Source organism: Bos indicus x Bos taurus, chromosome 22 (genome assembly GCF_003369695.1).
Source record: "Bos indicus x Bos taurus breed Angus x Brahman F1 hybrid chromosome 22, Bos_hybrid_MaternalHap_v2.0, whole genome shotgun sequence".
Classification (NCBI taxonomy): Eukaryota; Metazoa; Chordata; class Mammalia; order Artiodactyla; family Bovidae; genus Bos; species Bos indicus x Bos taurus.
The window spans coordinates 23271112-23297942 of NC_040097.1; the positions used below are offsets into that span (position 1 = coordinate 23271112).

General features: G+C 43.3%; 1 protein-coding gene across 4 annotated transcripts in view; it reads left to right on the top strand.

Annotated features, from left to right (window-relative positions):
• Window positions 1-26831, top strand: part of ATXN7 (ataxin 7) — a 134070-nt gene that overhangs the window by 76738 nt on the left and 30501 nt on the right. For 3 of the 4 annotated variants that reach the window (XM_027523259.1, XM_027523260.1, XM_027523258.1), the window contains one exon: window positions 7710-7814. In XM_027523259.1, coding sequence (XP_027379060.1) covers window positions 7710-7814 — 105 coding nt within the window. Of the gene's footprint in view, window positions 1-7709; window positions 7815-23162; window positions 23631-26831 lie in introns of those variants that run through there. The other variant, XM_027523261.1, reaches the window with a different exon arrangement.

The following is a 26831-nucleotide window of genomic DNA, read 5'->3' on the forward strand; positions in this document are numbered from 1 at the left end:
TGAGGAGTGACCGTGTCTTATGGTTGCAGAGATCAGGCTGGGCCTTCTACGTATTGATTTTCCTTCTGACTACGTTGGAGTAGTTTACATAGTAAACTATTAAAGGGTTTAGTCTGAGTAGGTGATATTTGTGATTTAAAAGCATCACTGCTTACTGTATGTGTATGGGTGGGGAGTTGGAATAGGCAGAGGGGAGAACAGCCACTATTTAGATCAAAGACCAGAAGACAGTTATTGGAAGATGATAAAAAATGGCTCATGTTTACAAAGTACTTTGCGTTGTTCCAAGCATCTTACATCTGTTCATTAGTTCTTCCTACAACCTGTTAGATAGGTGCTCTTTCTTTTCCCATTTATAGATGCAGAAATGGAGGTAAAGGCTACCGTGTGACGAGGCTGGAATTTGAATGCAGTCAGTGTGGTTCTAACAGCTGTGCCTTTAACTGCCAGGCTCTGTTCCCTTAGCAGGCTGAGTTTTCCCATCTGTGTCTCCCACCATCCGTGCAGCCACAGTAGCTGCAGTGAGCAGGGAACAGACTGCAGCCCATCTTTGGTTTCTTCCACTCTGCCTTACCCCTTGGATGGCCTGGTCTCCCTCCCCGGCTCTTCGTAGAGTTCTCCAGAGCATGTCTTCAGTCTCCTCTCTCCCATCTTCATCACTACTTCCTGTCTTGCTCTGATTTTTACATCAGCCCTTGGGGATCGCCCTCCTACATACTTACCTTGGTAGATCCACACTTATGCCAGAATGACCTTTTGTATCATGTGGCTTCCCTCCTTAAAACTGTGGCTTCTTCCCTGCTTTCAGGGTAGAGCTTAAGCTCCAAGACTTGGACTTGGATCTTCTTCATGGGATGCACCCGCAAGTCTCTTCCACCTCTCCCCTGCCTCTCATTGCTTATAAGGTGGAGCAGCAGGGGCTGAGACCCCTGGAGAGTTAAGCTCACATTGTAAAATAGTTGCCATTTGGTGTGTATATCAATCTCCTTTAGTGTGTGTGATGTTGTGAGTTTTTGTTTATTTTGCTGAGTGTTCACTATGTGTTCAGCACGGAATGCTCTCCACGGATTAGTTCATTTCATCCTCACCATAATACTGTGAAATGTAGGTCCTGTTAACTCTGTTTTACAGATAAGGAAAGTGAAGTTCAGAGAGGTTAATAATTTAATGGTGTTCACATAGCTACTAAGAGAAAGAATAGGGGTTTGATCTCAGTTGTCTGACTCCAGAACTGCTTGGAGTTACTGCGCTGCACACGCTAGCAAAAGAGAATTTGCCAGTGTGCATATTTGAGAATCAGACCCTGAAACACAAAATTCTACCAGAAAGTAGCCCTAGAAATAGGATCATGTGTTCACGGGAAGCTTTCTCACCCTTGAACTTTTGTCTTACTGAGTGGACACCCCGTTCTAGTGGGTGACTGTGTGACATTATGTGACATAAAGGGGCAGTTATATCCTGGACTTCGGTGGCACCACAGAGACTTCATCTAATACTTAGTTACTGTCCACCCATAATGTTAGTGCATGCATTAGTTGTTTGGAATTCATGGCTCAGATGTTAAAGAATCTACCTGCAATGTAGGAGACCTGGGTTTAGTCCCTGCGTTGGGAAGATCCCTTGGAGAAGGGAATGGCTACCCACTCCAGTATTCTTGCCTGGAAAATTCCATGGACAGAGGAGCCTGGTGGACTGCAGTCCATGGGGTTGCAAAGAGTTGGACACAACTAAGTGACTAACACCCTCACCCCTCATCCTTCAGGTTAGGCATTGTTAAGCACTGTCACTGGAGCAGAAAACAAGACAAATGTGGAGCTTAGTCTAGTGGGAGGAGGTTAAGGCTCTCACAGTTAGATGAGTAGTTACAAACGGGGCTCGGTGCTGTGTGGCAAGGCAAAGGCAGGGCTGTGAGAGCAGACAGGGGCCTGACCAGCCAAGTCTCCACGGATGTGACATTGAGGCTGAGACCAAATGAAGTGAAGCAACCAGCCAGGTGAGGATCTGGAGGAACGGGGTCCAAGCAGAGGGAACAGCCGGCACCATGCTGCTGTGACAGGAGACAGCGTGGTGTGCATCAGGGACAGAACAAAGGCCGTGAGCAGGGCGCCAGCCTTGTCAGGGACCTTAGTTTTGATCCAAAGAACAACTGGAAGCTGTGGGAAATTTCCAGATGCCAGACATTGCTTCACCATCACACAGCGAGAGTGCACTTCTCAGAATCTGCTAAGCAAGGCAAGGGGTCTGCTGTCACACAGAGCTACACAGTCATCCACGTACACATTATCCTCAAAGTCCTCATCAGTGAGTGACAGACCGTGAGGGATGTGAGTATGAGCATAGCTCTTGTTGAATAGTGGGGATTCCAGAAAGAAGAGAGGAAAGCTTTCTTTGCTGCAGGCACAGTTGTGTCCACATAGGACTGCAGAGAACAAGAAGGTTCTGAGAAGACCTGCACAGCCTTGAGTCTAGAGCAGGCTGACTCCACCTGGAGAGCTGTGAGGACTCAGGGTGCGAGGCCCGTGCTTATAGAGAAGTAGGTCAGGGTTCCAGTCCCACTTGGCCACTTGGGAGGCAGCAGAGGCGTTCAAGGAGAGGAGTAACTTTATTACTCTGTAGGTCGGTGGCTTTGGTGGCAGAGTGGAGGAGGCTGAAGAGGGTAGAAACTCAGGAACTCCGTCTGGAGCTCTGTACTGGTGTGCAGAGGTCACAGGGCTCTGGCCTTGGGCACCGACAATGGGCGCACATGGGGGAGGCAGCTTCTGGCTGTTGCTGGGAGAACACTGGGAACTGTCTGGACTTTGGGGCCCAGCAGACCCGGGTTCAGATCTTGACTCTGCCACTTACTGGCTTGTGAAATCTCAGTGTCTGGGTGCCTTAGTTGGCTGAGCAGTATGGTGAGGATGCATGACTCCTACCTCCCAGGCTGCGGGGGACATGAGTGAGCACTTCCTGGGGTCTTCTAAAGCCTTTCTACCCTCGGAGGCACCTGGTGTGATAGGTAATATGATCATCACTGTTTGACATACGAAGAGACTGAAGTTCAGAGAGGTTAGGGAACTTTCCCAAGATCACATTGGATTCAGAGTGCTGGGGAGTGGCCCACACTGTTAGCCACTCTGCTTACAAGGCCTGTGACTGAGCGTGGTTGGGGAGGGGCTGGAGATAGCCCTGTAAAGAGATGACAGCTGGGCTGAGCTCTGATGTGTGAGAATGCACCAGGCATCATGTGAAGAGCAAGGGCAGCGCCTGGCAGAGAAAAAGCTTTAGAAGGAGAGAATGGAGGTCAGTGTGCCTGGAGCAGAGAGGGCCAGGGGCTGAGGGGACAGGGAGTGGAGAGCGGGGAGGATAAACCTCTGGCCATGCCTTGAGGGTTATGGTAAAGGCTGGGATTTTATTCCGTAGGAGTGGAAGTTTCTTGGGAAATTTTAACAGTCGTCACATGATCTGTTGGAGAGTGTCAGATTTACTCAGGCACCCATGTGGAAGGGATTGTCAGCCGTATGGGAGATGTCTTCCACGGTGCTCAGGAAAGGTGCTGGGGGCAGGCTTTACAGTGGGGCCTAAACAAGGGAGAGAAGTGGCCAGCGGCAGTAGAGTGACCGGACCTGCTGGTGATATGAGGGAAAGAGGCGTCAGGGGCAATGTCCGGGGTGTAGCTTCCGAAGATGAGAAGGGTCATTGACACAAAACGGGCATGATCTTGGGGTGGGGGGTGGGAGACAGGCAGGGTGGGAAGCACTGCTCTCTTGGACGTGCTCGTTTGATCGGAGATGTATGAAAGGCATCCAGATGGCGGTGTCTGGGAGGCAGTTGGATATATGTGAGTCTAGACAGAGCTCAGGAGCCGTCTGGGCTAGAGACAGAAATGTGGGCGTTGTTGGCATGTGGAAGTCCGGGTGCGTGGGAGAGGGGAGGCGCGCAGGGGACTGCAAAGGTGCAGTGTTTGGCTGCAGCGTCCATTTGGTCGTTGAGCGCAGTCCTCCAGGGAGGGCGGCAGCACCGAAGTAACTGGTCAGGACTGGCTTTGGTCAGAGGGCCGTTATTCTGCACAGGACTGGGGAGGCTCTGCTCACGCGTCCGTGGAACTGGACCCAGTCCTTCCTGCTTTGCTGGCCTGGGGTCTCCAAGGGTTGATACATGATGGCCTAGATGTGGGTGCCGGGCCACTCACTAATTGGAAGGTTGGGATGACCTGAATTCTGAGAAAAATTTCGGACCTACACACAATAAAATCCATTCTTTCAAATTAGGTCAGAGTCCATGGGATCAAGTACGGTTTTAAAACTTTTTATTGTATTTCATATAATGATTTAACTTGTGTATTTAAAGACTGTTTTGTAAACTTTTTTTTTTTTAACTCAATAGGAACTCAGTTTAGCTTGATAGGAACTCTTTCTAGATTTCTGTCATAAATGAAGCTTTTTTTTTTTTTTTTTTCCTTCTTGCATTTGGGCAAGTTCCATATGTTAACTTATAGATGGCTGATTGTGAACTTACACTTTAAAAGTATTGGGAAACTGTTTCTCACAAAAATTATTTCATTTTCTCTGTTACCACAACATTCCACACGCTGTTCCTGTTGCTAAGGCCTCTGGAATGTCTCAGTGCAGAAAAAGGATATAGAACTCCTTTTTTTCCCCCTGAAGAAGACATTTAAATTATTTTGTATCTCCTAGTTTACGTCTAAATATGGATATCTGGAAGAATTTAGAAAGCTAAAATTCAAGTTGCTTTAGGTTCAAAAGTCAAGTTGCTTTGGGTTCTTCTCACAGGAACTTGGTTTCATAGGGTAGCATGAAGTGTACTTCAGGGTACCATCATTTCCACGGGGATTGTGTGAGTGCACATGCGTACACATGCTGGCTTTTTAGGGAGATGTGACGTGCTACTAAGAGCTGAAGAACTGATTTCAGAGATGGTGCAAACCTAAGTTTGAGTCCTGGTTGTACTTTCTTGCTGGGTGACACTACACATGTTCTTGTCTCCATTAGTAAAATTAGGCTCCTATTGTAGGATACACCTTATAAAAAGTGCTTAGTTCAGAACTTACCACATAGTAGTCTCTCAGTAAATTCCATATGATTATCATCATTATTGTCATCATCAGTTGCAAAAAATTGTAAGTTATTGAAGAAACTGAACTTTTTGCAGAAGTATAGATTCCTGGTGCTCACAGGATGACCCCTTACTCTCTTAGTTTTATTAGTGTTTCCGAGTCTCACAAAAGGATGAAAGGAATCAGAACAGAAAAAGAGCAGTTTTCTACATAAGCCTCATTGTGGCCAGTCACATTCTTATTATTTGAAAGGATGGATACAGTTTTTGTATTTTTTTTTTTTTTTACAATTGCCTTATTTATAAAGAGGTGGGGGCTAATTCCCAGCAGTATCTGCTTCTCTGGCAAAGTGACATTATCGTATACACATAGCTTGACATAGAGTGCTGTGAGGCACCACGCAAACCAGGCACATCACAGAGGCCCAAGTCTAAACTGAATTCAGTCTCAACTGAAATCACTTATTTTTTTTTAATTGGAGGATAATTGCTTTACATTGCTGTGTTGGTTTCTGCCATGCAACAGTGCAAATCAGCCATAATTTTATATATATATATATATATATATATATATATAGATGTATATATCCCCTCCCTCTAGAGCCTCCCTTCCACCCCCCACCCCCACCATCTCATCCCTTTAGGTCATCACAGAGTGCCAGGGTGGGCGAGATCACTTAATTTAATGCTTTAGCTACTGTTTAATTAATAAAACTAATTAAGTTGATTTCATTAATGAAACTATTGAATTTATATTTATAGACATTTCATATTTCTTAGCTGTAAGTTATGAATGTTATGCCATTTCTGTAATTCAGCTTTTCCATCTTAATTGTCCTGAATCAGAGTCATTTAACCTATGGGTATATGGAACCTAAGGTAAACTACTAATCTAATTTTTTTTTTAATGAAATGTCATGTCAAATGTAGCCATGGAAAGTAGCTTATTACATGTGGATCACTGCATGGATTTCACCTCTCCCCTCTCCCACGTGCGCTATTTTTAACTCAGTGTGGGCTTGCTTTCGAGGAAAATAGCACACCGTTTGGCTCTTGTCATGAAATTGTTAAACTTAGTCACAGAAATCAGCAATCTGTTAGAACCTTCTTATGTTCTTCTCTCAGTTTATATGGTCAAAGGTGTTCAGCCCTGACAGTCAACTTATTGGAGTTGGCATCTGGAAAGAATTTCTAGAAATCGTATTCCTCTGGTCTTAAAGGGACCAAATTCAAGCCACTGTTATGAGTCAGAATGAAATCTCAGGTATTGACTTAGACAAAGTATTCACCTTTCTATGAATCAGTTTCCTCCTCTCCACAGCAGGGTTATAATGGTATCTGCCTTAGTAATTGCAAGGGTAAAATGAGATCATAGCATGAAGAACGTGTTTGGTGCTGCTCCTGCATCCCAGAATCGTGTCCCTCCCTGGTATGTTTCAGATTCAAAGGCTATCTGTGTAGTTCAGTGCAAATAGAAACTGTCTAAGAAAATCTGAGCTATAGCCAGGTGAAGATATTAGATCAGGAATTTGATATTTTAGAGATTATCATCACTTTACATCACCTCAGGGCATTTTCTGTTTCCTTTAAAACCACCCAGTTCACCCAGGGTGGAAAAGGGTGAAATTAAATCTTACAGGAAAGAAAGCAGATGCTAATCAGCTTTTTAGATCTTTTCCCTCCCTTTAAACTTGGTATTTGGTCTACTAAAAAATTTGCCCAATTGAAATGTGCTAATTATCCGTTCATTGCAGATATTCTAAGTAGTGCATCTAGTGTAAAATACCAATTCTGAAATATTTAAAAGAGTTAAGATTCTGGATTTGAAATGTTCGCTCTGTTCCCTTGGTTGTTGCAATTTTTATTAATTGTCTGCAGTTAGGATTTTTTGGTTAACCGTGTGTTATCAAGTATCAATTAGTGTACTTTCAATTTACATATATATGCAGGTAGACTAGTTTTATGTTTAAGTTCTCACTATAAAAAAATCCAACTTGTATTTTGCCCTGTTCCAGTAACTGAACTGAGATTAATGTTTGCAGTGTTATGCTTGTACTGAAGTTCTTTCTCTCCAGTGGCATCAGTATGTAAACAAAAGGACTGGAGGTTAGTTGTGACCAGAAAAAAAAAGTATGAAAATAGTTTTCTTTGTATTACATATTGACGAAACCAGCAATTTTCCTCTAAGGGAAACCTCTGCTTCCTTTATTAACTGTTCCGTAGAACTCGGAGACTTGATGGCTGGAATAGAATGCATAGTTAAATAAAACCATTAGATGGTACTGCTTTGTGAATTCCTAGACATTTTCTGTGGTTACAGAGTCTTCCTCATAACCCTTATTAGACTTCTCCTGAAGTTGCTTTATTGTGTGAGGGGATTCATGGATCGTATTTTAATACATTGGTCTGTTTTACCTCATACTAATGATTTCTTGTGCATTTTATTTTAACCCTTTATAATGGTGTTTCTGTAAGCCTGATTTGATTTCTCTCTTCATAGTCATGGTGCATCACATCAGTTACTTTTAAACTGGAATAACTTTTATCCTGTGCACTTTATCATAAGGCAGCTTTTTTAGGAACATCACCACCCCAGATGGTTTCCTATTAATGAGAACCACGTGAGTGAGTGATGCTCTCTGTCTTTATTGCAGACATGCCAATATTTGGTCTCTGTCCAGCCCACGATGATTTCTACTTGGTGGTGTGTAACGACTGTAATCAGGTTGTCAAACCACAGGCATTTCAATCACATTACGGTAAGTGCTTAACCATTTAAAAATCATTATTAGAGGGTAAAAAGGTAGAGCAGGATTAGGCTGTGACAGCAAGGGTGGGGTATACTACTCCTCCCCTCTGTCAGGAAGTAGGTTTTTAATTCATTGAATGGGTTAATGCCTATCAGATGTTAGGTGTTTTCTGAATTTTCTTGAAAGGAATGTGCATTTTTCTGATTTTTATTAAAATTAGGGGAAAAACATATTTCATAAAATCTTTATTGAAATACTGCATCAGTGGAGTGAAATATTTGTTTTCTTCTAGATACCATGGTTGTGAATTTAGTGGGTGGTAAAATTATATATAGATACAGAGTATAGAGACATGGCTCTTTTTGAAAGAAATGTGATTTTGAAATGTCCAAGTTCAGTAGTTCTAAATCTGTCTGATGTTCTAATTTGTGAAAATGGTGGAACTATGCTGTCTTCCCCCATCAAAATGTGCATGTACTTAAAATGAGGCATTGTGACTTCAGGGGTTTCACGAACCTCTGAGCCTTCCCTGGGCTGTGAGACTCCAGGCCTGTTGTTAACTGGGTGTCAATCATGGGAGACTCCAAATAAGGTTGTTTTGCATTGTCATACTGGTAAAAAAAAAAAAAAAAAAATTCTGATCATAAAGTTTAATTTTATACCCAGTTAGAGTCAGTAGCAACTCAGAAGTATTTGAGTGCTCACCTTGTTTCAGGCATGGGGATGTGGTTATCATTTCTACCTCCACGGGGTTCAAAATCTCGCTGGAGAGAAAGGCAAAACTGGACGTATTTTTTTTTTTTTAATAACTGCAAGTTGTTTCATTGTTGTCCTCACAGCTACAAACATAGACTTGAGACAGAGAATAGCAACAGGGTCTTTCTGTTTAAGCAAGGCCTCTAAGGCAGTGATCCTGGTGACCCGAGCCCTAAGCAATGAGAGGGGGTCACCCATGCAGGGATCTGGAATAAAAGTGTGCGACAGAGGGGAGCGCCAGTGCGCAGACCTGCAGAAGGCTCGTAAAGTTAGTGAGGGAGGTAGAGACACGGGAGTCAGCCTTCTGGGTGGGGCCCTTGTTCATGTACAGGCTTGTAGGCCCGAGGAGGAAGCTGCCTGGGGGCACTGGAAGGCTTCTGTAAGGGAAGAACCCAGGACCATCTCTCTCGCTAGGGCAGACTGTGAGAAGAGGGTGCAAGCAGGAGAGAGTTCAGAGGTGAAGATGACCCCAGAGTAAGGCTATGGGAGCAGCAGGGCCGGAGGCACAGTCCAGCTTGGAACCTGCAGGGCTTTCTGTTGGGCTGGGCTGCCGTTGTTCGAAGTCACACCTTCACGATCACAAATCCCACCATTTTCCCCCAAGGAATCTTTTCTGTAATCATAAAAAGGTCCTTTGAGTTTTCTCTTCTGGATGAGGCCCCAGAGTAGGCACCAGAGTGAGCACCAAGCTGAATAAGATATGGTCTCCCTGCTTAAGACTCCGCAAGTGGCTGGTATTGGAAAAGACAGTTAGCCAGTTGCCCAGTGCTTTGGAGTTATGGGTTTTGAAGCCAGACCAGACTGGATTTACATCTAAACTTGCAAGAACCATAGGTTAGTTGTTCGCCTTGAGCAAGTTTTCCAACCTGAGCTTCTTGTTTATAATGTGGGGACAGTGATAGCAACCTCATTGGTTCCCAGAGAGGATGAAGTGCAGCAGTGTCGTGTAGCCCCTTGTGCATACCTGACACTTGACAGGTCTGCGAGAGAGGGGAGGTGCCGCTGTGGGTACAGAAAGATGTGTGTCGGAACTCACACAGCAGTCCAAAACCTTAAGAAGAAGGAGCGCAGATTGCTCCTTCCGCTATAACTCGGGGTAGGCTTCTTAAAGGAAATAGCCTTCTTCACATCAGGCTATTCCGAAGAGTAGGATGCATTGTTTTTCCCATGTGCAACTTGTCCCCGTCAGTTTTTAGGTGTGGAATACATGTCCATTGTGGAAAATGCAGAAAATATTTAAAAAATCACCTACGATCCTCTAAAATGGGGTGTGTTTTGATGGGGATGGACAGGGCCTTCACAGTAGCACAGTTTGTGCACTGCACAGCCATATTTGGTGGCGCCAGGTTGGCCACAGGGCTGATGGGAGCAAACGCGGAGGCAGGAAATTCCAGGCTGTCTGGAATGTATTCCACAGAGTCTCCATTGGCCGGAGCTGATGTACCCCGTGGGGAAGAGCTGTGTGCCAGGGCAAGGCTGGGGCTGCTCAGAGAGATTCAGTGCCATCAGACACCCCGGGCTTGCTATGTCAGTGGGAACCTGTTGCAGGGTTTTTAACACCTAAGTGGTTTGGCTTAGTGATGCAGTGTGAAAACAGCTACTGTTTGCATCAAGCCCACTTAGAGATGTTCCTTCTTCCAGGCCTTCCCTAGTCAGGAGGAGGCCCTCTTGGTCCCCTCTTCCAGAAGCACTTCACACAGTTACAGCACGTTTCTTGGAGATGATTTTCTTTATCTTCTTCTGTGTCTCATAGAATGAATGTCTGTATATTGGGGGTGAGGTAGGGGAGGGGGAGTGTCTTGAAATCATATTTCTTCTCTTTTTCTCTATCCGTCTGTAGCATACATAGCATCTTCTAATAAGATACGTGTTCAGTGACAAAGGAATTGTGCTGACTTCCAAAGTAGAAGAAGGGGTGGTGTGAATGCAAGACTCAGTACATATTCCAGTGCCTTCTGAAGGCAGGCAGGAAGTGCAGCTGACACAGGCCACTGGGTGGGGGCTTTGGTCCCTCTAGTGGCAAGGGAGCTATTCAAGCTGTAAGAGGCAAGAGGCTCTCTGGTGGAAAGAAGAGGGCCAGGTGCTGACAGAGGGATTCAGCTGGGAAATGTAGAAGGAGGTTCCTCTTTGGGGTCAGCAGCCAAGGGAAGGCTGATGGAATAAACAGGAGGTTTGGAGATGGTTAGGTGTATGGGCCTGGGGGAAACTTCATCAAGTGGAGGAAGGCACCATGTGATGTCCCTGGCCTAGTTCAGGGGTGATAGCTCACTCATCTGGAAAAAGAGAGGTGGTCAGGGGGCCAGGACCAAGAACCATTCCCAGTGTTGCCACTGTGTCTTCTGTCTTTGGGGTGAGGGGTTTTAGCAGAAAGAAGTATTTGCAACCCATTCTCCTTTGCTGTAATTCTAGAAGGCCTGTTGCTACATGTTTATTTTCCAGAGTTAAAAGCAAAACCTGTTTTTGAAATTCAAGAAATTTCTAAGTAGCCATTGCAAGCTGTTTATCACTGTATTGGGAAGAACTGGCACCTGCCAAAAGAGAGATTCTACTGTCTTATCTTCTGATGAACTAGGTGAAGATGTTTGGGCAGTCTTCTGTGAATTCATGGCTTACTGATACTCATCTGTGACTTTTATGAACAAATGAGCAGTTGCTATAAAATTCAGCAGACAGTTCCTTTAAAACCACTGCTGTCTGGCAGTGACAGGGAGGAAGCTACAGTAGCAGCACGGCTTATCACTCAGTTCATGTTGATAATGTTATTCTGAATTTGTGAGCAGGTTGTTATCCAAAATAGTGAGAGACCTGCAGACATACCTCACTTCTTGCATTTTGATTTATTGTTCTTCACAGAGAGTGTGTCTTTTACAGACTGAAAGTTGGGAGCAACTCTGTGTCAAGCAAACTCCTTGACTCCATTTTTCCAACAGCATCTACTGGCTTCATGTCTCTGTCACATTTTGTGAATTCTTGAAACATTTCAGACTTTTTTATTGTTACTGTGTTATTGTGATTTTTGATCATTGATTTTTGTTGCTGCTTCAACTTGCTAAAGTCTCATATGATGGTTAGCGTTTTTAGAAACAAAGTGGAAGTCGCTCAGTGGTGTCCGACTCTTTGTGACCCTATGGACTATACATTCCATGGAATTCTCCAGGCCCGAATACTGGAGTGGGTAGCCTTTCCCTTCTCCAGAGGATCTTCCCAACCCAGGGATCAAACCCAGGTTTCCTGCATTGCAGGCAGATTCTTCACCAGCTGAGCTATGAGGGAAGCTCTTTAGAAAGTTTTTTTTTTTTTTTTTTAACTAAAGTATGTATGTTCTTCCCTGGTAACTCAGCTGGTAAAGAATCTGTCTGCAATGCAGGAAACCTGGGTTCAATCCCTGGGTCGGGAAGATCCCCTGAAGAAGGAAATGGCAACCCACTCCAGTTCTTTTAAGTCATAATGCTTTTGCACACTTAATAAGCTACAGTATGACACAAACATAACTTTAAGTATTGGGAAACCAAAGGATTTGTGTCACTTGCTCTACTAAGTGTTCACTATATTGCACTGGTCTGGAGCCACACCCGCAATGTTGTGTCTGTACTTTTTTGCTAGCCGAGCTGCCATTCACCAGGATTTCTACTGGGTCTGTGATGGTGAGTGACTGTAGTGTCATTCTAGCATTTCCATTTTGTAGTCTGATCACTCTTGTCGTATAGATGACTCTCTTGGAAACTGTATAGTAATACCATGCTTTCTAGTTGTTGTTTTAATGTTTTGAAATAGTCCCAGCTGCCTCGTACTTCTGTTTAGTTATTCAGTATTTTTAGGAGTGAGATGTTTCTTACTGCTAATTTCAGATTTTCAACATACAGTTGAATCAGTGGATCCAAAACCTCTTGGGCTTCCAAATCAAAGGGGAGCTGCCTAAGTGGCCCCTTCCTCCTACCCACTGCAGACTGGCGGTCTGGGAGGAGCCAGAGAGAGGACCTAGGGGTCTGCATTCCACACGGCTCCCTCGGCTGATTGTGACCCAAGGGCTGGCCAGGATGTGTTGTGTTCACAGCCAATCCCCTCCCTCCATGGGGCTGCTGCTTTGTATTCCCGTGCTTGGCATAGGGACTGACGCAGATCGGCGCTCAGAGATTTGTTGAGTCTAGCAAGGATGGCATGAGAGGAGGCCCCTGCTTTTTTTAAACTGATTTTTAACTTTTTGTATCATGTCCTGGAAATCTTGCAGTAATTGCCTCTGAAACCTTAAGTATGAAAGAGGACTAAGATGATGACATTCCCTGTGGCCAGAAACACCTTTCTTTTGAGGTTGTGTTAGCCAGGTTGGGGATCTGAGTAGATACTTTCGTTCATAGTAAGTGTGTTGGCCCTAAATTGGCTCCTGAATAGCATAAACTGTGTATTCCCATTTATATACATTTACTATGGATCTGAACAGGTAGGGTCAACTGATGACTTGCAGGGGGCCTCTGGGGTTCTGTGCTGAAGGAGCTTTGTAGGTGATTCTGAGAGGCTGTGTGCTGCACTGCTTTGCACCCTGCCGCTTCTATTTGAATTTGCTTGTGAAGAATACCATAACTTCTGTCAACCTGTCTTAGGCAGACATGGGCTGATCCTACCTAGGTGAAATACATGAGTGATGTTAATTCAGCTTGGACAGGTTGTCTGTTTAGCATCTCTATAATTAATGGAAGCCCTGCTCGAATGTCAGCTGCCGAAGTATTTTGCCTCATATGAGTTAGGCTGACCCACTTTTTCACCTTGTGGCTCGGCCCCGAGTCCGAGTACATGGACTGTGGCCACCTTTTCCCCAGTTGTTCCCTCTTTATGATTTATTTACTTCCATTTAATTTTTTTTTTCTTAAAATCAAACCACTTCTATTTAAATCTTTCACAAAGAAAACCTCACTAGAGTCATCAGTGGGAAAACTGATGTCCTTTGCCATAGGTGCTGTGTGTGAAAAGATTCAGTTCTTTGTTGCTACTCTTGCCAGGACCAGCACTGAGCCCCGAGGCCTGCTGCCTTAGTTAGAGGGAGACTACTACGTTTTAGGCAAGTGTCATCCACAGAGTGGCGTGATGTTATCACAAAAAGTAAAGGAGATTTAGGAAGGGAATACGTTTTCACTTGAGATTTAGTGTTGTTAATGCTGGAGAGCAATAACTACTCCATGTTTGGGGAAACATCAGTTGAAGCTGTGGGATTTGGTTTCCTCTGCTATTCAGGGAGCTGTCTCCCAAGGCCAGTCCTAGTCTAGGAAATGCCTTACCTCGGGAGCAGAATTCTCAGATCTCATGTTGATCTGCATAAGGATCCCAGATAAGTACCCTTTGCCATTTATCCATTGACACTGTGTGTCGTGTGCCTCCCCATTGCTGTAAGTGACATGCGAGTCTGGGCTTGGGGTAGAACATGTGCCCCTCAGCCTCTCTTCACAGATGGGGATGTCATAAATCTGGCTTTTTGATGAAAGTATCTTTCGCCGACACTCCTCTGCAATCTTAGAGCTTTCTCCACTTGTAGGTATTACAAACCCTGTAATGTTAACAGCCACGTGCATAGTTGGGACTTAATGCACTAAGGTGGTGGATTTTTTTAGGTGCTAGCATAAATTATATTTTTCTGAAAAGTCATTTTCATCAGAAGATGAATAAATAGGAATTACTCAGTTTTTTGAGCTAGTTAATTGGATTCAAAGAACATGACTGTGTGAGTAAAACAAATATTACTGTATGACATCTCACGGGCTGTCTCTGCAAAAATGCCAATCCCACTGTTGACAATAATTTAACATAGTTGTGACCAGTGATTGCTGTTGTGTAATTAAGTGGCTCTGCTTCACAGAGCAAAGGTTTTGCTGTTCAGTAAACACTTTCTCCCTCTTGTGATCTGATGGAGTTAGGTGTAGAAAGTAACGGATTGAGGAATTTTGAATGAGTTGTTTCATTTGGCTATTAAGTAACTTTGTTTTTGGATAAAGAAAAAAAATGTTTCTTTTTTTCTCTTCAGTTGTTTGGGTCTTATTCTACTCTGAAACTTTCAGTGATAATTTAATCTTTTTAGGATTGATAGTAATTTAAAAGTCCACAGAGTCATGATAATTTGTAGTAGGACTTGACGATTCACAAAGTGTTTTTGCATTATCTTATTTCCTCTTCTTAGAGACCCACTGAATTGATGTTTTTATTACCAGTTTACAGATCAAACTCCTAAATTCAGTGTCATTCACATAGATAAAATGTCTCAGGCTTTATTTTCTGTCTACCTAACATCTGTTTCTATAAAGAAAGTTGAGTGTCGAAGAATTGATACTTTTGAACTGTGGTGTTGGAGAAGACTCTTGAGAGTCCCTTGGACTGCAAGGAGATCCAGCCAGTCCGTCCTAAAGGAAATCAGTCCTAAATACTTATTGGAAGGACTGATGTTGAAGCTGAAACTCCAATACTTTGTCCACCTGATGCGAAGAGTTGACTTACTTGAAAAGACTGTGATGCTGGGAAGGATTGAAGGCAAGAGGAGAAGGGGACGACAGAGGATGAGATGGTTGGATGGCATCACCGACTCAGTGGACATGGGTTTGGGTAGACTCTGGGAGTTGGTGATGGACAGGGAGGCCTGATGTGCTGCATCCATGGTGTTGCAAAGAGTCAGACACGACTGAGCAACTGAACTAAACTGATACTGATCATCTGTTTCTTTTGCATATAATAAGGATGTATAGAGTTAAAGGAGAATCTAGAGAAGATGTAATGAATTCCACATGTCACAAAACTGTCATTAATGACAGAGGTTGTAGCTCAGGTGGAATTGAAAGTTTGCCTAGAGTGACTGGGTCAGCAGTGTAAACCCGTTACCTCAGAGAGAACATTTAATAATTTGAAGATGTAATGGTCATAGGTAGATACTTGATTTAGCACAGTCATTGGATTTCTCTTCGGCCTGTTCCACTTTATTTAACCCTAAATCATAGTAAATATCCAAAGCGAAGCTCCTTCTCTTTTTGTTCCAGCCTTATGACATTTTGTAGCTTCTCTGGCGAATTGGTTGGCATATTTTTGCAGTCAGTATAAAGACTGAAATTTGTTGCAGAGCCAAAAATACTTCACTCTTTGGTTCAAAGACGTATGCTGGGCGTTTCTCCAGCAGCCAAGGGCTGAACCAGGGAAGGGAGCAAACCAGAGCAGGCACATCAAAACATGAGCAATGTCAGGGTAGATGTTACTTTAATTCTCGAAGGAAATTCCAAGTTGACTGTTTGATCTAAGCTTCTTGTCACTGAAGAGCATGATGTAAAATTAATGCAGTGAATTCAATTTTTCTCTACCACCAGCCAAACAGTGCAAGTTAAAATTTTCAAGTAACTTCAGTAGCATCAGATAAAGGATCACTTTATCCCTAACTAATATAAGTTTATCTTTTTTTTTTTCTTGGTTATATAATCAGCATGTATATTTTAAATTGTATTGTTTATGCCATTTGTAGGAGCTACATTTTAACTTCTAGTTATAAGATACATTGATTTTTCTTTATACTGAAATCTTTGCCTTTATTAATATCTGTACCTTTGGGACTTTTTAAAAAAGCCATAAATTGGCAAGGATACTGTTCACTCATTAAGCAAATATTTATTGAGTACATCCTGTCTAGGCATTTCTCTCCAGTGAACTAAGAAAGCAGTCTTTGATTTCATGCAGCTTATATTCTGTTTAAGGAGGATGGAGTGAATAGAATGAAATCAAGTAAAACAAGATGATTTCAGATAGTGATAAAGGCTTGGGTTAATGTCGGGGAAAAAATGGGGCAAGACACTTTAGGTAAGGCTTAGTCAAAGAAAGCCATTCGGAGGAGTTGATGTGGAAGGTGTGTGATGAAAAAGAGCCAGCCGTGTGAAGATCTGGAGGAGCAGTGTTCCAAACAGAGAAACTGGCAGGTGCAGAGATCCTGCAGGAAGGCCAGAGAGGAGGCGGAAAAGTAATGCGCGGGGAGGAGAGGGGGCCAGGTTAAAGTTGGAGAAGGGGGTGCTGGGGCCAAATGAAAGGAATCTGGATTGGCCAGTGCAGACTGTACAAAGTCACTGGAGGTTCTTGAGTCAGAAAGGGTCTTGACCTGATTTGTGGTTGCTCTGTGAAACAGAGGACAAGAGCAGAAGCAGGGGGAGGGTTAGTGGGCTCCACTGCAGTAGACTAGGTGAGGGCGGGATCTGGAGAGAATGCTTGGGCTAACAGGGCGGCAGCAGCAGCAGCAGAGGCTGAGAGGTGCGGCTGGAATAGGAATCAGCACAGAAGTAGGAGGCCAGCAGGGCCGGCTGATGAACTGGAAAAGAAGAGACAGAGAATGGCTCACAAGCAGCTGGATGGGTTTACTTAGCTTGTGGATCATGGAGTTGTTATTTCAATTTGTATATGGGCTTTTTTTGTTGTTGTTGTTGTTGTTTTTCAATGAAGTATAATGACCTGAACAAAAAGTCATGATGTATTATATGCATTAAATCTTCAGACATTTTCCAAAGATTGTAGAGATAGAAAATAGTTATTGCAGTGATGCAAAACTTTGGAGTCATTTATTCTTTTTGGGTTTTTGTTGCCTTTTTAAAGTGGAACAGTAATTTAGTCATGTAAACCTGGAAACAAAAGGATCCTCTCATTTGGGTAGTAGAAACTTTCTAATTAAAAAGGAAAAACACATGTATTTGAGGGTTTTTTTTTTTTCATTATTAACATGGTAATGCACATCATATAAGAAAAACATGAACCAACAACAGAGGACACATATGCAGCAAGAATAAGTAAATAAATCTCTTCCATCTTACTTTCCAGGGGCGCAGGTTGACATAAACACTTGGAATGTGTCTAGACCCTGGACAAAGCAATATTTGGCTGTATGATTCTTGTTCCCTCACACCCGTGAAAGATTAGATTTATTACAAGTTCACTTTTTTAAACTTAGTGATCTAGCTTATTTTTCCATGTTAGTGCACATTACTTCCTTTTTTAAAAAAGATTGCCTGTTATTTCACTTCCTTAATGTATTTAACTTCACCTGTCCCCTGTTGGTAGACATTCAGATTGTTAGTGCTACATTATCACATGCATTCTTCTTTGAGAATGTCTGTCAGTATCTCAGTGGATTGATTTTCCACCTGGAGGCTGATCAGAGCTGCCCTCCAGGTTAGTGCTACTCTGATTTAACGAACAACGTCAACAGTTCTGATTTGTGTCACCAGAATGAGGCAATGAAAATGTGAGTGTCCAGCAGCATAAATCAATCAATAAATTATTAATATTCAGCAGTGCCACTCTTGACTTGTCTGCTGCATCTAGAAATCATTAGGATGGCTGTGCTTCAGATTTTGAAGAGGACATTTCAGGATATAAATCCATATTTTAGTTCTATTTGCTAAAAGATATTTCTCCTGACAGTCATTGTTTCACAAGGCCATTTTGTGACTAGTGTTGACTAGTTGAGATATGCACACACCTGCTGTGTTGGCCCTGTTTAGCTGTGGTCTTACGTCTGACCAGAAGAGGGAGTTTGTTTTTTTTTTTTAATCTCTTCTGAATGCTGTAGCGCCTACTACCTGACAGGGGTAATGCCTCCCATGCAGTGTTCAGGCCCCTACAACTGGTTTGGGACAGTGGGCAAAGGTTGAATTCATCTGTTGCCTTCCTCATTGCTTATTGTGTGTATAGAAATTCCAGTATTTAGATTTACTACTGTGTTTTGCCTTTAAGTCAACAGTTCTCAAATTGAACTTCAAAGAAATCGTATAGCTTTTCCTCTTGTGTGTTCTAAAGTTAATGAAAAGAGATCAAGGAAGGTAACTATTTCAATTTAAAATAAGCAGTCAGCCCCTTATCACACATGATGTAGTTCTTGATTTGTACTCTCCTAGGGTAAAAAATAAACTCCAGTATGAACTTTATTTCATTACTTCTTAGGCTTGATAGTTTTAAAAGATTGTTAAAACTCCTGCTGTAGAAGATTTGTAGTGAGCTTTAGAAAATTAAGGTGTTGTTTCACAAGAGTGGCTAATAGGCATTTTCTCCAGGTGATGTTAGTGGTAATGAATCTGCCTGACAGTGCAGGAGACATATAAGAGATGAGAGTTCGATCACTGGGTCGGGAAGATCCCCTGGAGAAGGGCATAGCAACCCACTCCAGTATTCTTGCCTGGAAAATCCCATGCACAGAGGAGCCTGGCAGGCTACAGTCCATGGATTCGCAAAGAGTTGGACATGACTAAAGTGGCTTATTGTGCACACACTGTGTGATTCTACTGTGCTTTGTCATGTTGCTGGAATGACTCAGTCTGCATAGCCAAACAAATGAAATGGGTACCATAGTCAGGATAGTCCTTTGATTTAATACCCGAGTTTCATGCTGTTTAAAATTTTCTTCTGCTTTCTTCACAGTGCATTTTTTTCTAACAAAAACTTGAGTCAGTTTCTTTATGGATTTTTTGATTGACACCTGAATATATGAGGTGCATTCATCTGTCATGTATATTTACGTAGATTCCCAAGTGTAATAATCTCAAACATGCTGTTTTCAGTTCAGCCTACTGCCTTCTTATCTCATTGGCTCTTTCTGCCTCCCTGCCTTCTCCAATTGTACTGGTCCTCTCCGCTCTGTAATCCATCTGTGTAACTTGGTACATTCTTCATATGTAACTTAGTATACATCCTTCTATATTTTTATCATGCTCAGAACTCTTTACAGGTGCATATAATCCCATGTTTCATTAGCAGGGGCTGCAGGTCATAGTTTTTACCAAAAGAGGGATCCTGTTAATAAGCACACTTCTGCTGCTCCTCTATTCAGCAAAACCACAAAGAAATCCATCCAGATCCCAGGATAACACAAATCCCCTTTTTTAATGGTTGCTTAAGGTTTTAAGGTGCGGCTGTGCCATAACGTCCTCAGCCAGGCCCTCTGTCTGTGGGCATTCACTTTGTTTCTTGCCTTTTACCTCCAGGAAGAAAGCAGCAGGAGCCAACCTGCTAAAGGCTACACGCATTCATTTTGTTTCTGTGGGATAAAAGTCTCAGGAATGGATTCTGGATCAAAAAAGATACTTTTTTGCCTTGTTTATAGCTGTTACTAGATGGTTTTCCCAGAAGTCTGTTAATACTTTGTATCTCTACTAGCCACATAGGCCAGTACTGCCACCAGGAGTAGGTATTTTATTTATTTTTGTAAGCTTCCAGTTTTTTTCTAAAGCCTCTTAGGGTGTTTTACACATTTATTCACAAATGTGATTAACTGTAATTTGACTTTGAAGTCCATTTCTCAAACAAGGGCAAACTTTTTTTACTACCAGCGTAGCATGTATCTTCACTGTGTGATATGAGGCAAAACGTTTTTCAAAAGGAGTGATGATTTTTCAAGTATTCATTTAAACAACTACAGACGGTTTTCCTGGCATTTATGGGAGATTTCTCTTCACTCTGATTGGAATTTATCTTAGGGCAGAAATCTAGTTCTGTTAGGCTGAGATTCCTCTTTGCAAAATGTGTAGACTTGTAGAAGACAACAATTTCTGTTGAGATCAGTTGTGGGGCCAGTGAAAACTATTGTCAGTTTTACTTCTGATCTCATTATCCTCCTTGAATTTGGTGTGATTGGTCACCTTTTAACAGTGTTCACTTTGTGTCTCAAATAATGACTGGGCTGAGGTCAGACTGTGGTTCACACAAAGCCTATGTAAATCAGGCCATGAGGTTATACTTTATTTGGCTGCCTTTGAACAATCTGAACAGCTGAAAAGGGACACACACACCCCAAGTGTGGCTGAGCCCTGAAGGCGCATCCACCAAACAGAGCGGACGATGCCAACCAGAGGAAGGCTGTGTGCCATGAGCCCCCAAGGTGAATGATCCCATTTAAGCTCTCATCTCCCACCTCTCCTAATCCTGCCGGAGCACCTAATGAGCACGGGATAATAACACAGCAGCAGTTTCTTGGTGAAGCTAATCTGATTCTGGACAGCAGGCGTCCCGGCCCACAGCTGAATGAATTGCTTGGTATTTCCAAGTTTGAAAATACTTTCTCCCCCTTTCAAGTGCTCCTTGGCAGCAGGTAAGGAATGTTAAAGCTCCTGTAAGTGCCAATTAAGGCCAATTATAACTCGCCCGGCCTGCTGAGACACTGAAGTGGAGTGAGTGGAGGCTTGTTGTGCTCCTGTAAACTGGAGAACTGGCTGCGGCCGGTGACAGGAACACAGGATTTCCCAACTGCCGACAGCTCGTTTGTTGCCCTGCAGAACACCAAATGACACCGCCGCTGGCTTCTCGGGGTTGGATTTAGGAAATCCCAAGATTTGTCGGGGACCTCACTAATTTTCATCACAGAAACCGCTGTCATTATCTCAGTCTTCCTTTTATTTCAAGTGACGTCCGCCATCCAGTTTCTCCTTCCTGATCGTAATAGCCAACAGTTGTCGAGCATTTCAGAGGTGCTAGGTATGCAGCACATGTGTCACCTTCTTTACTCCTCATCAAGGCCCCAGTAGTGCTCCCCAGGGGAGGACACAGACCCCCCAGGGCAGAGGTCCCTCGCCCAAGACTACACAACGAAAAGTGCTGAGGCCGCGGCCGCCCAAACCCAAGCCCTCGTGGCCCCTCCCAGCTGCTGCTGGTTTGCCTGTTTGCTGCGAGCAGGCTAATTCACAGAAGAATTTGTGTCAGTTCAGGACTCCCTTTGTGCAACCAGAGTAAAGCTGATGGTGCACACCATCCACACCACAGCCAGTACCTATAATTTTTGGTCTGTAAGGCATGGATGTTATTCTATTAAAACAGTATTTTAGTCTGTAGTCTTTTTTTAGTCTGTAGTCTGTTTACTTATTTATTTTTTTTTCACAAGAAAGAAGAAATGTGACCATGTCCCCTGAATGAGCCATCATAAGGAAATGTAATATCAATATAAACTTTATTTGGTTAGGGTTTGAAGAAGAGTAGTAATGCTTTCCAAGCAGAACAGGGTGGCATTAGGCTAAACATTTTCAATTAGGGCATTAAGAGAGGTGTGTGTTTAAAAGTTCAGTCTGAGCTGTAGATGCTCAGTTTTTGTGTATATTCTTATTGTGTCGATTTTTATTTTTCTAGCTTGCACTATCATTCATCCCCTTTTTGATGTAGGTCTTCAGAACCAATTGGGATAGTTTCTTCTTGTTTATATATGAAAACGTAGGTATATTTAAGAATACTTTGTCGTTCTTAAGAACATTTGTAGTGTGTAGTATTTAAGAACATTTGCTGAAGTTCACCCTGAAATTTTTCAGGGTTACAGAAAGACTTTGTTCCCCAAATTGTCGTACTTTGGTTGGTTCTCATAAGAATTGTTTTCCCCACTAGCACCAGCACCATCTACAAAAGGAAGCTTTAGAAATGCGAGCGTTTGTGCTGGGAGACCGGCAAGGAGTCTGGTGTCCAGGCTTCGGAGTGCAATGATGTGCAGCTGAGACTTAGTTTGCGTAGGTCCCCTTCCCTCAGTTCAGTTCTGCCATTGGCAACATCAGGGAGCCTCTTCAGCTCCCCTTGGCAGGGGTAAGGGGGGCAGTGGGTGCAGTGAGTGATGCGTTGCAGTCAGGTCGTTCAGCAGTAGAATGTTTCTGTTTTGTTTTTCTGCTAGCTTAACAAACCCTTCAGTGAATTAACCTAATTGTCTTATTTTTGCATATTAACTTTGGAAGGATTTGCTCATTCTGTGCTTCTACTTCTTGCTGATGGCTCTTTCCTAGTGTCCTTCTAATCTCCTAATTTTAAGAACCCCCGTAGTTTTGCATTGTTAGAATCAGAAATCTAGGGAGGATGGGGAACAGTTTCAGAAGCCCTCTAGATCCTAATATTGCTGCCATGGTTTGGATACGAATGCTTGCTGTAAAAACAAAGCAATGTGGCTACTACTCTTTTGTTTTACAGTAAATTTAGAATTTGTGTCTGTTCTAACAGAAGCCATTTCCTATGCCTCACAACTCTTTCCCACCCCTTCCAGGCCAAATCTTTTCCACACATGTAATTCATGACTTTTTGCCAAATAGTCTGTGTTGGGTGATGGTATTTTGTAGAGGAATTTCCCCCCTCCTTTTGACATTTAAAAGTGTTCATTCTGAACTATCAGGCATCTGAGTCTGTTTATGTGTGCAGCCTTTATTATCATAAAACTCATATCAGTTGGCTGCTTTTTTCCATGTCTGTTTGATAGTAAGATTTGGCGATTAACAGGACGAGGAGTAGTGATGCGGAAAGTGTAATACGGCGGAGACAGGCAACCCGTTTAAGCAGGAAGACATGGTTTTCAAGGATCCACTTAGAGAAGTTTTTGGATTAAAAGCCTAAAAGGTCCCCAGCGTTCATCAGTTATCCAGCTATTCAACTGTGGACAGTAACGTGTATATTTTTCTGAAATTAGACGTATTTTACAAATAGGCACAGAAAATGGGTGAAGATTTTTCTTACTAGATTTAAGGAAAGCTATTCTTAGATATAATAAACTTTTGTTTGTTTAAAGTATAGATACTGGAGAAATAAAATGTGGAAAAAGACTGCTGATATTTGTAAAAATGTATAATATTAAAAACTTTTAGGTCTGTCTAGCCTTAAAGTATAGATATATAATGAATCATTTAAATTTCCTAATTTACCTGATAGTAGTTGTCAGTTTAAAGTTATGCAGGAAAATCAGGTGTGAGTAATTCACATTCTAGTCGGTTAAATTCATAAATTCCATCTTCCTCCAGTTTTGGCCAGCAGCCTTTCCAAGAGAAGGATTAATTTACACCAGCCAGGACGCCTTCTATGACCATATTAGATGAAATTAGACTCCACCCCTTGTTTTCTGTTGATCTGCCAGGACCTTTGTAATTCAAGTGCTTTTTACAGTAGTAGCAAATGTTACATAAGACCAAACATGGAGCATATTTGGAGTTGGTGGGCAGACCCAAATCATGATGCAAGCCTGCAGTAGCAAGTGTGCAATGAAGCACAACCAAATTATGTGAATGGAAGGGGACAAGAAGCCTCCTCAGAGCAGCCCTTCCTCCGCACGGGGGCTGGAAGCTCTACCCGGTAAGTTTTCCGAGGCAGTTCTCAGAGGCTGGGCTTGGCTGGGGGCCCGGTCCTGGACGAGCATGCGGAAGGTGGGCTAGGTCTTTGGGAGCAGAACGGAGCCCCACGCAAAGCAGAGCGGGGCGAGCTGGCACAGGCCCCCGTCCTCTGGCGGCTGTCCCGCCCCGCCGGCAGGCCCGGAGCTCTTTGAGCTGAGCGGTGGTGAGTGCGCCTTGCAGTCCCGCTGAGCAGGGGGGTGATCGAAACAGGAGGGATTAGCTGCCGCCCCGCCGGCCGGCCAGCCACAGGAGCCATGCTGAAATGTCATTCGAGTGATCTGGCCAAAGGTCAGGCACAGGCTGGAGTTGAGTTTGCTATTAACTCCCACAAAATGCTGAGGTTTGCACCCAACGGTTCCCATATCTCCAAACAGGGAGAGCAGTGGTTACGTCGCTCTCTAAAAATGGAGGAACGTTGTAACACGCTTTGACTGTTTGTTTTTTATCTCACTTGCGGTGAGTGAGGTTTCATGACAGGCAGTTCACAGTGTTTCCTGTAGAATGTGTTTGAAAGCCGTTTTGTCGGATTCTTCAATTCCACAGCAAAGTTGCAAGCAGAACATTGTGTCAAGAGGAAGAACAACTTCAAAATACAAACAGTAACCCTGGGAAGTCATTCAGTAACTTAAATTGAGTGTATAAAAATTTAATTACCGACTGCCTGCCAGAAAAGACTATTTTTTTTTCCCTTCAGTTGTGTTATTAAGGTAGCCAGTACAGCCAAGCTGATTCTGCTCTGGTGGGTTGGGCGGCTGTCTCAAAGTTACCTTAACTCTCTCATGCCTCCTCTGCAAGCAGGAAGCGAGGTGACAGTTGAGATCTTTAGTTTTCGCTGGATTCACATTTCATGCCTCCTGCAATAATGTGCTTCACCGGATGGTTTTAATTGAGGATGAACTTTAGCTGCCGGTTTTCGGGACTTGAAATACAAACAGGATTGTAAACCTTTATTCAAACTGCTGTTCATTAAAAGAAAACAAAACACAAAACTTTTACTTCTCGTCAGGCAGTTTTACAGTTGCTGTTTTCTGGTTTCGTTTTTGAATATCGCTTTGGTGTTGATTAGTGGACAGCCCTGGCCTGTAGGTGGGGCAGATGCTGTTTTCTGTCTTCGGTGGGGGGGGAAAAAAAACACGTGCTGCAAACTCATCAAAACATTGGCATTGTTCAGTCGTGAATCACCCATTCCTTATTAACAGAGCACATTTAATGAGGAGGCTTTAAGGGCTGTGTTGTGATTTTGAGGTTGTTGTTGTTCCCAGGTTCATGGTCTTCTCACCCCTTACTCTCCTTCCTCCCAATAAAGTGGAATGTAAAGGCCACAAAACTAGTGGGAAACAGCAGTAAAGATGTGGCTTCCCAACTTGGTGCGGCACTCTGCAGCAGATGGTGCCGTCATTCTCTTGCACCTTGGACTTGCTGCTCCTTTCTGGCCTCAGAGGACAGTGTTCCCTAAGGGGATTCCTGCATGGAAGTTTTGTTTTTAAAAAAAAAAAAACAAGAAGGACTCCTCTGCTTGAAGTTCTGCCAGGTTGCTTTAGTTTTTTCTCTCTCCCCTACCCTTTGTGTGTGTGTGTGTAAAAATTGGATTGGAGTAGTAAAGACGTTGGAGCAGGAAATGGCAACCCACTCCAGTGTTCTTACCTGGAGAGTTCTGTGGATGGAGGAGCCTGGTGGGCTGCTGTCCGTGGGGTCGCATAGAGTTGGACATGACTGAAACGACTTAGCATGCATGTATGCATTGGAGAAGGAAATGGCAACCCACTCCAGTGTTCTTGCCTGGAGAATCCCAGGGATGGTGGAGCCTGGTGGGCAGCCGTCTATGGGGTTGCACAGAGTTGGACACGACTGAAGCGACTTAGCAGCAGCAGAGCAGTAAAGACATAGTTTGTTTTTCTTAATTCTTTGTGCATTTTGGTGATAGCCTTGAATCTCTCATTAGAGAAAAACTGGAACCCAGACCCAACTGTAGACCAGATGTGACTACAGACGTGCTTGTATAAGGACTGAGGGTGTTGCCGTTTGATCCGCACATGGTGTTAGCACGTTAGAAGGCTAAACTTAAAATGATTGTTCACTGAACGTATAGGATGCGTTTCTCCCAACAGATAAAGGATTAAACCAAAAGTAGCTGAAGACTGGTGGATTTCTTGTCTTGGCTTTTTGTTCCTTGTCATACATTGATACCTGAAGCATGCAGACCTATCAATTCAGTGGATGGGAGGGAGACCAAGGGGTGCATTCAGGGAATGCTGTGCATCGTTCAGACCTCGAAATCGGGTTTGTTTCAGGTGGGGTGAGTGCTTGCTGTACTCTGTCAGGATCATTTGCTTGACACCGTGCGTCCTGAGGACAGCAGAGAGAGGTGCTTATGACTGTTAGCAAAGTAGAAGTGTCAGCCAGCATGTCACACACTGCATGATATCCCTGCTGTAGTCTGAAACGGTGATGGCAACATCACAGAGGTGGCGTCGTTTGGTGGCTGCATTCTGCTCAGAGCAGTGACAGCCTTTTCCCCAAAGTTACATATGCTGAGAAACATCTGTGTGTGTTTGTCTGAGATCATGATGATAACTCTCAGTTCAAAGTCTGCACCTTAAGCAGGAGCATAGGAAGGGCCCCCTGAAGGAAATGAACTGGTTTTTCAGACCATTGAGTTTTCCTTAAGCAAGATGTCTTGAGAAAACAATGATGAAGAACTGATACTATTCTCCCAGCTGAGACGATCAGTAGTTATACCGTTTGGTCTCCCCTCTTTTTCTTTATCCTTCCATCTCCTTTAATAAAGTATTTGGAATTTTGGAAGGCCATTTTTTTTTCCCCTAATGTTTGCACAGAGCTTCAAGTTAAGATGGCAGGGGAGGGCTACCTCCAGATATTCAATAAGTTCTTCATATTTCTCACATACTTGAAAGCAAAGTTCAGAAAGAACAGCCCCCCTGGGAAGAATTCCTGGCGAGAGGATTATCTTAGGTTGCCATATTTGTGGTCCTTTCTTAGCAACATTATTTACAATCCATTCACGCCTGTCCATTCCCCCTCCGGAGTTGGGGAGTTGGGAGTCGTTCTCCCTTGTAATCTGCCCTTTGTGATCTGTTCTCTTTCATCAGCCAGTGTGAATGGGGATGCTGCAGGGCTGCCCTGCCCAGAGACGTGGAAATGC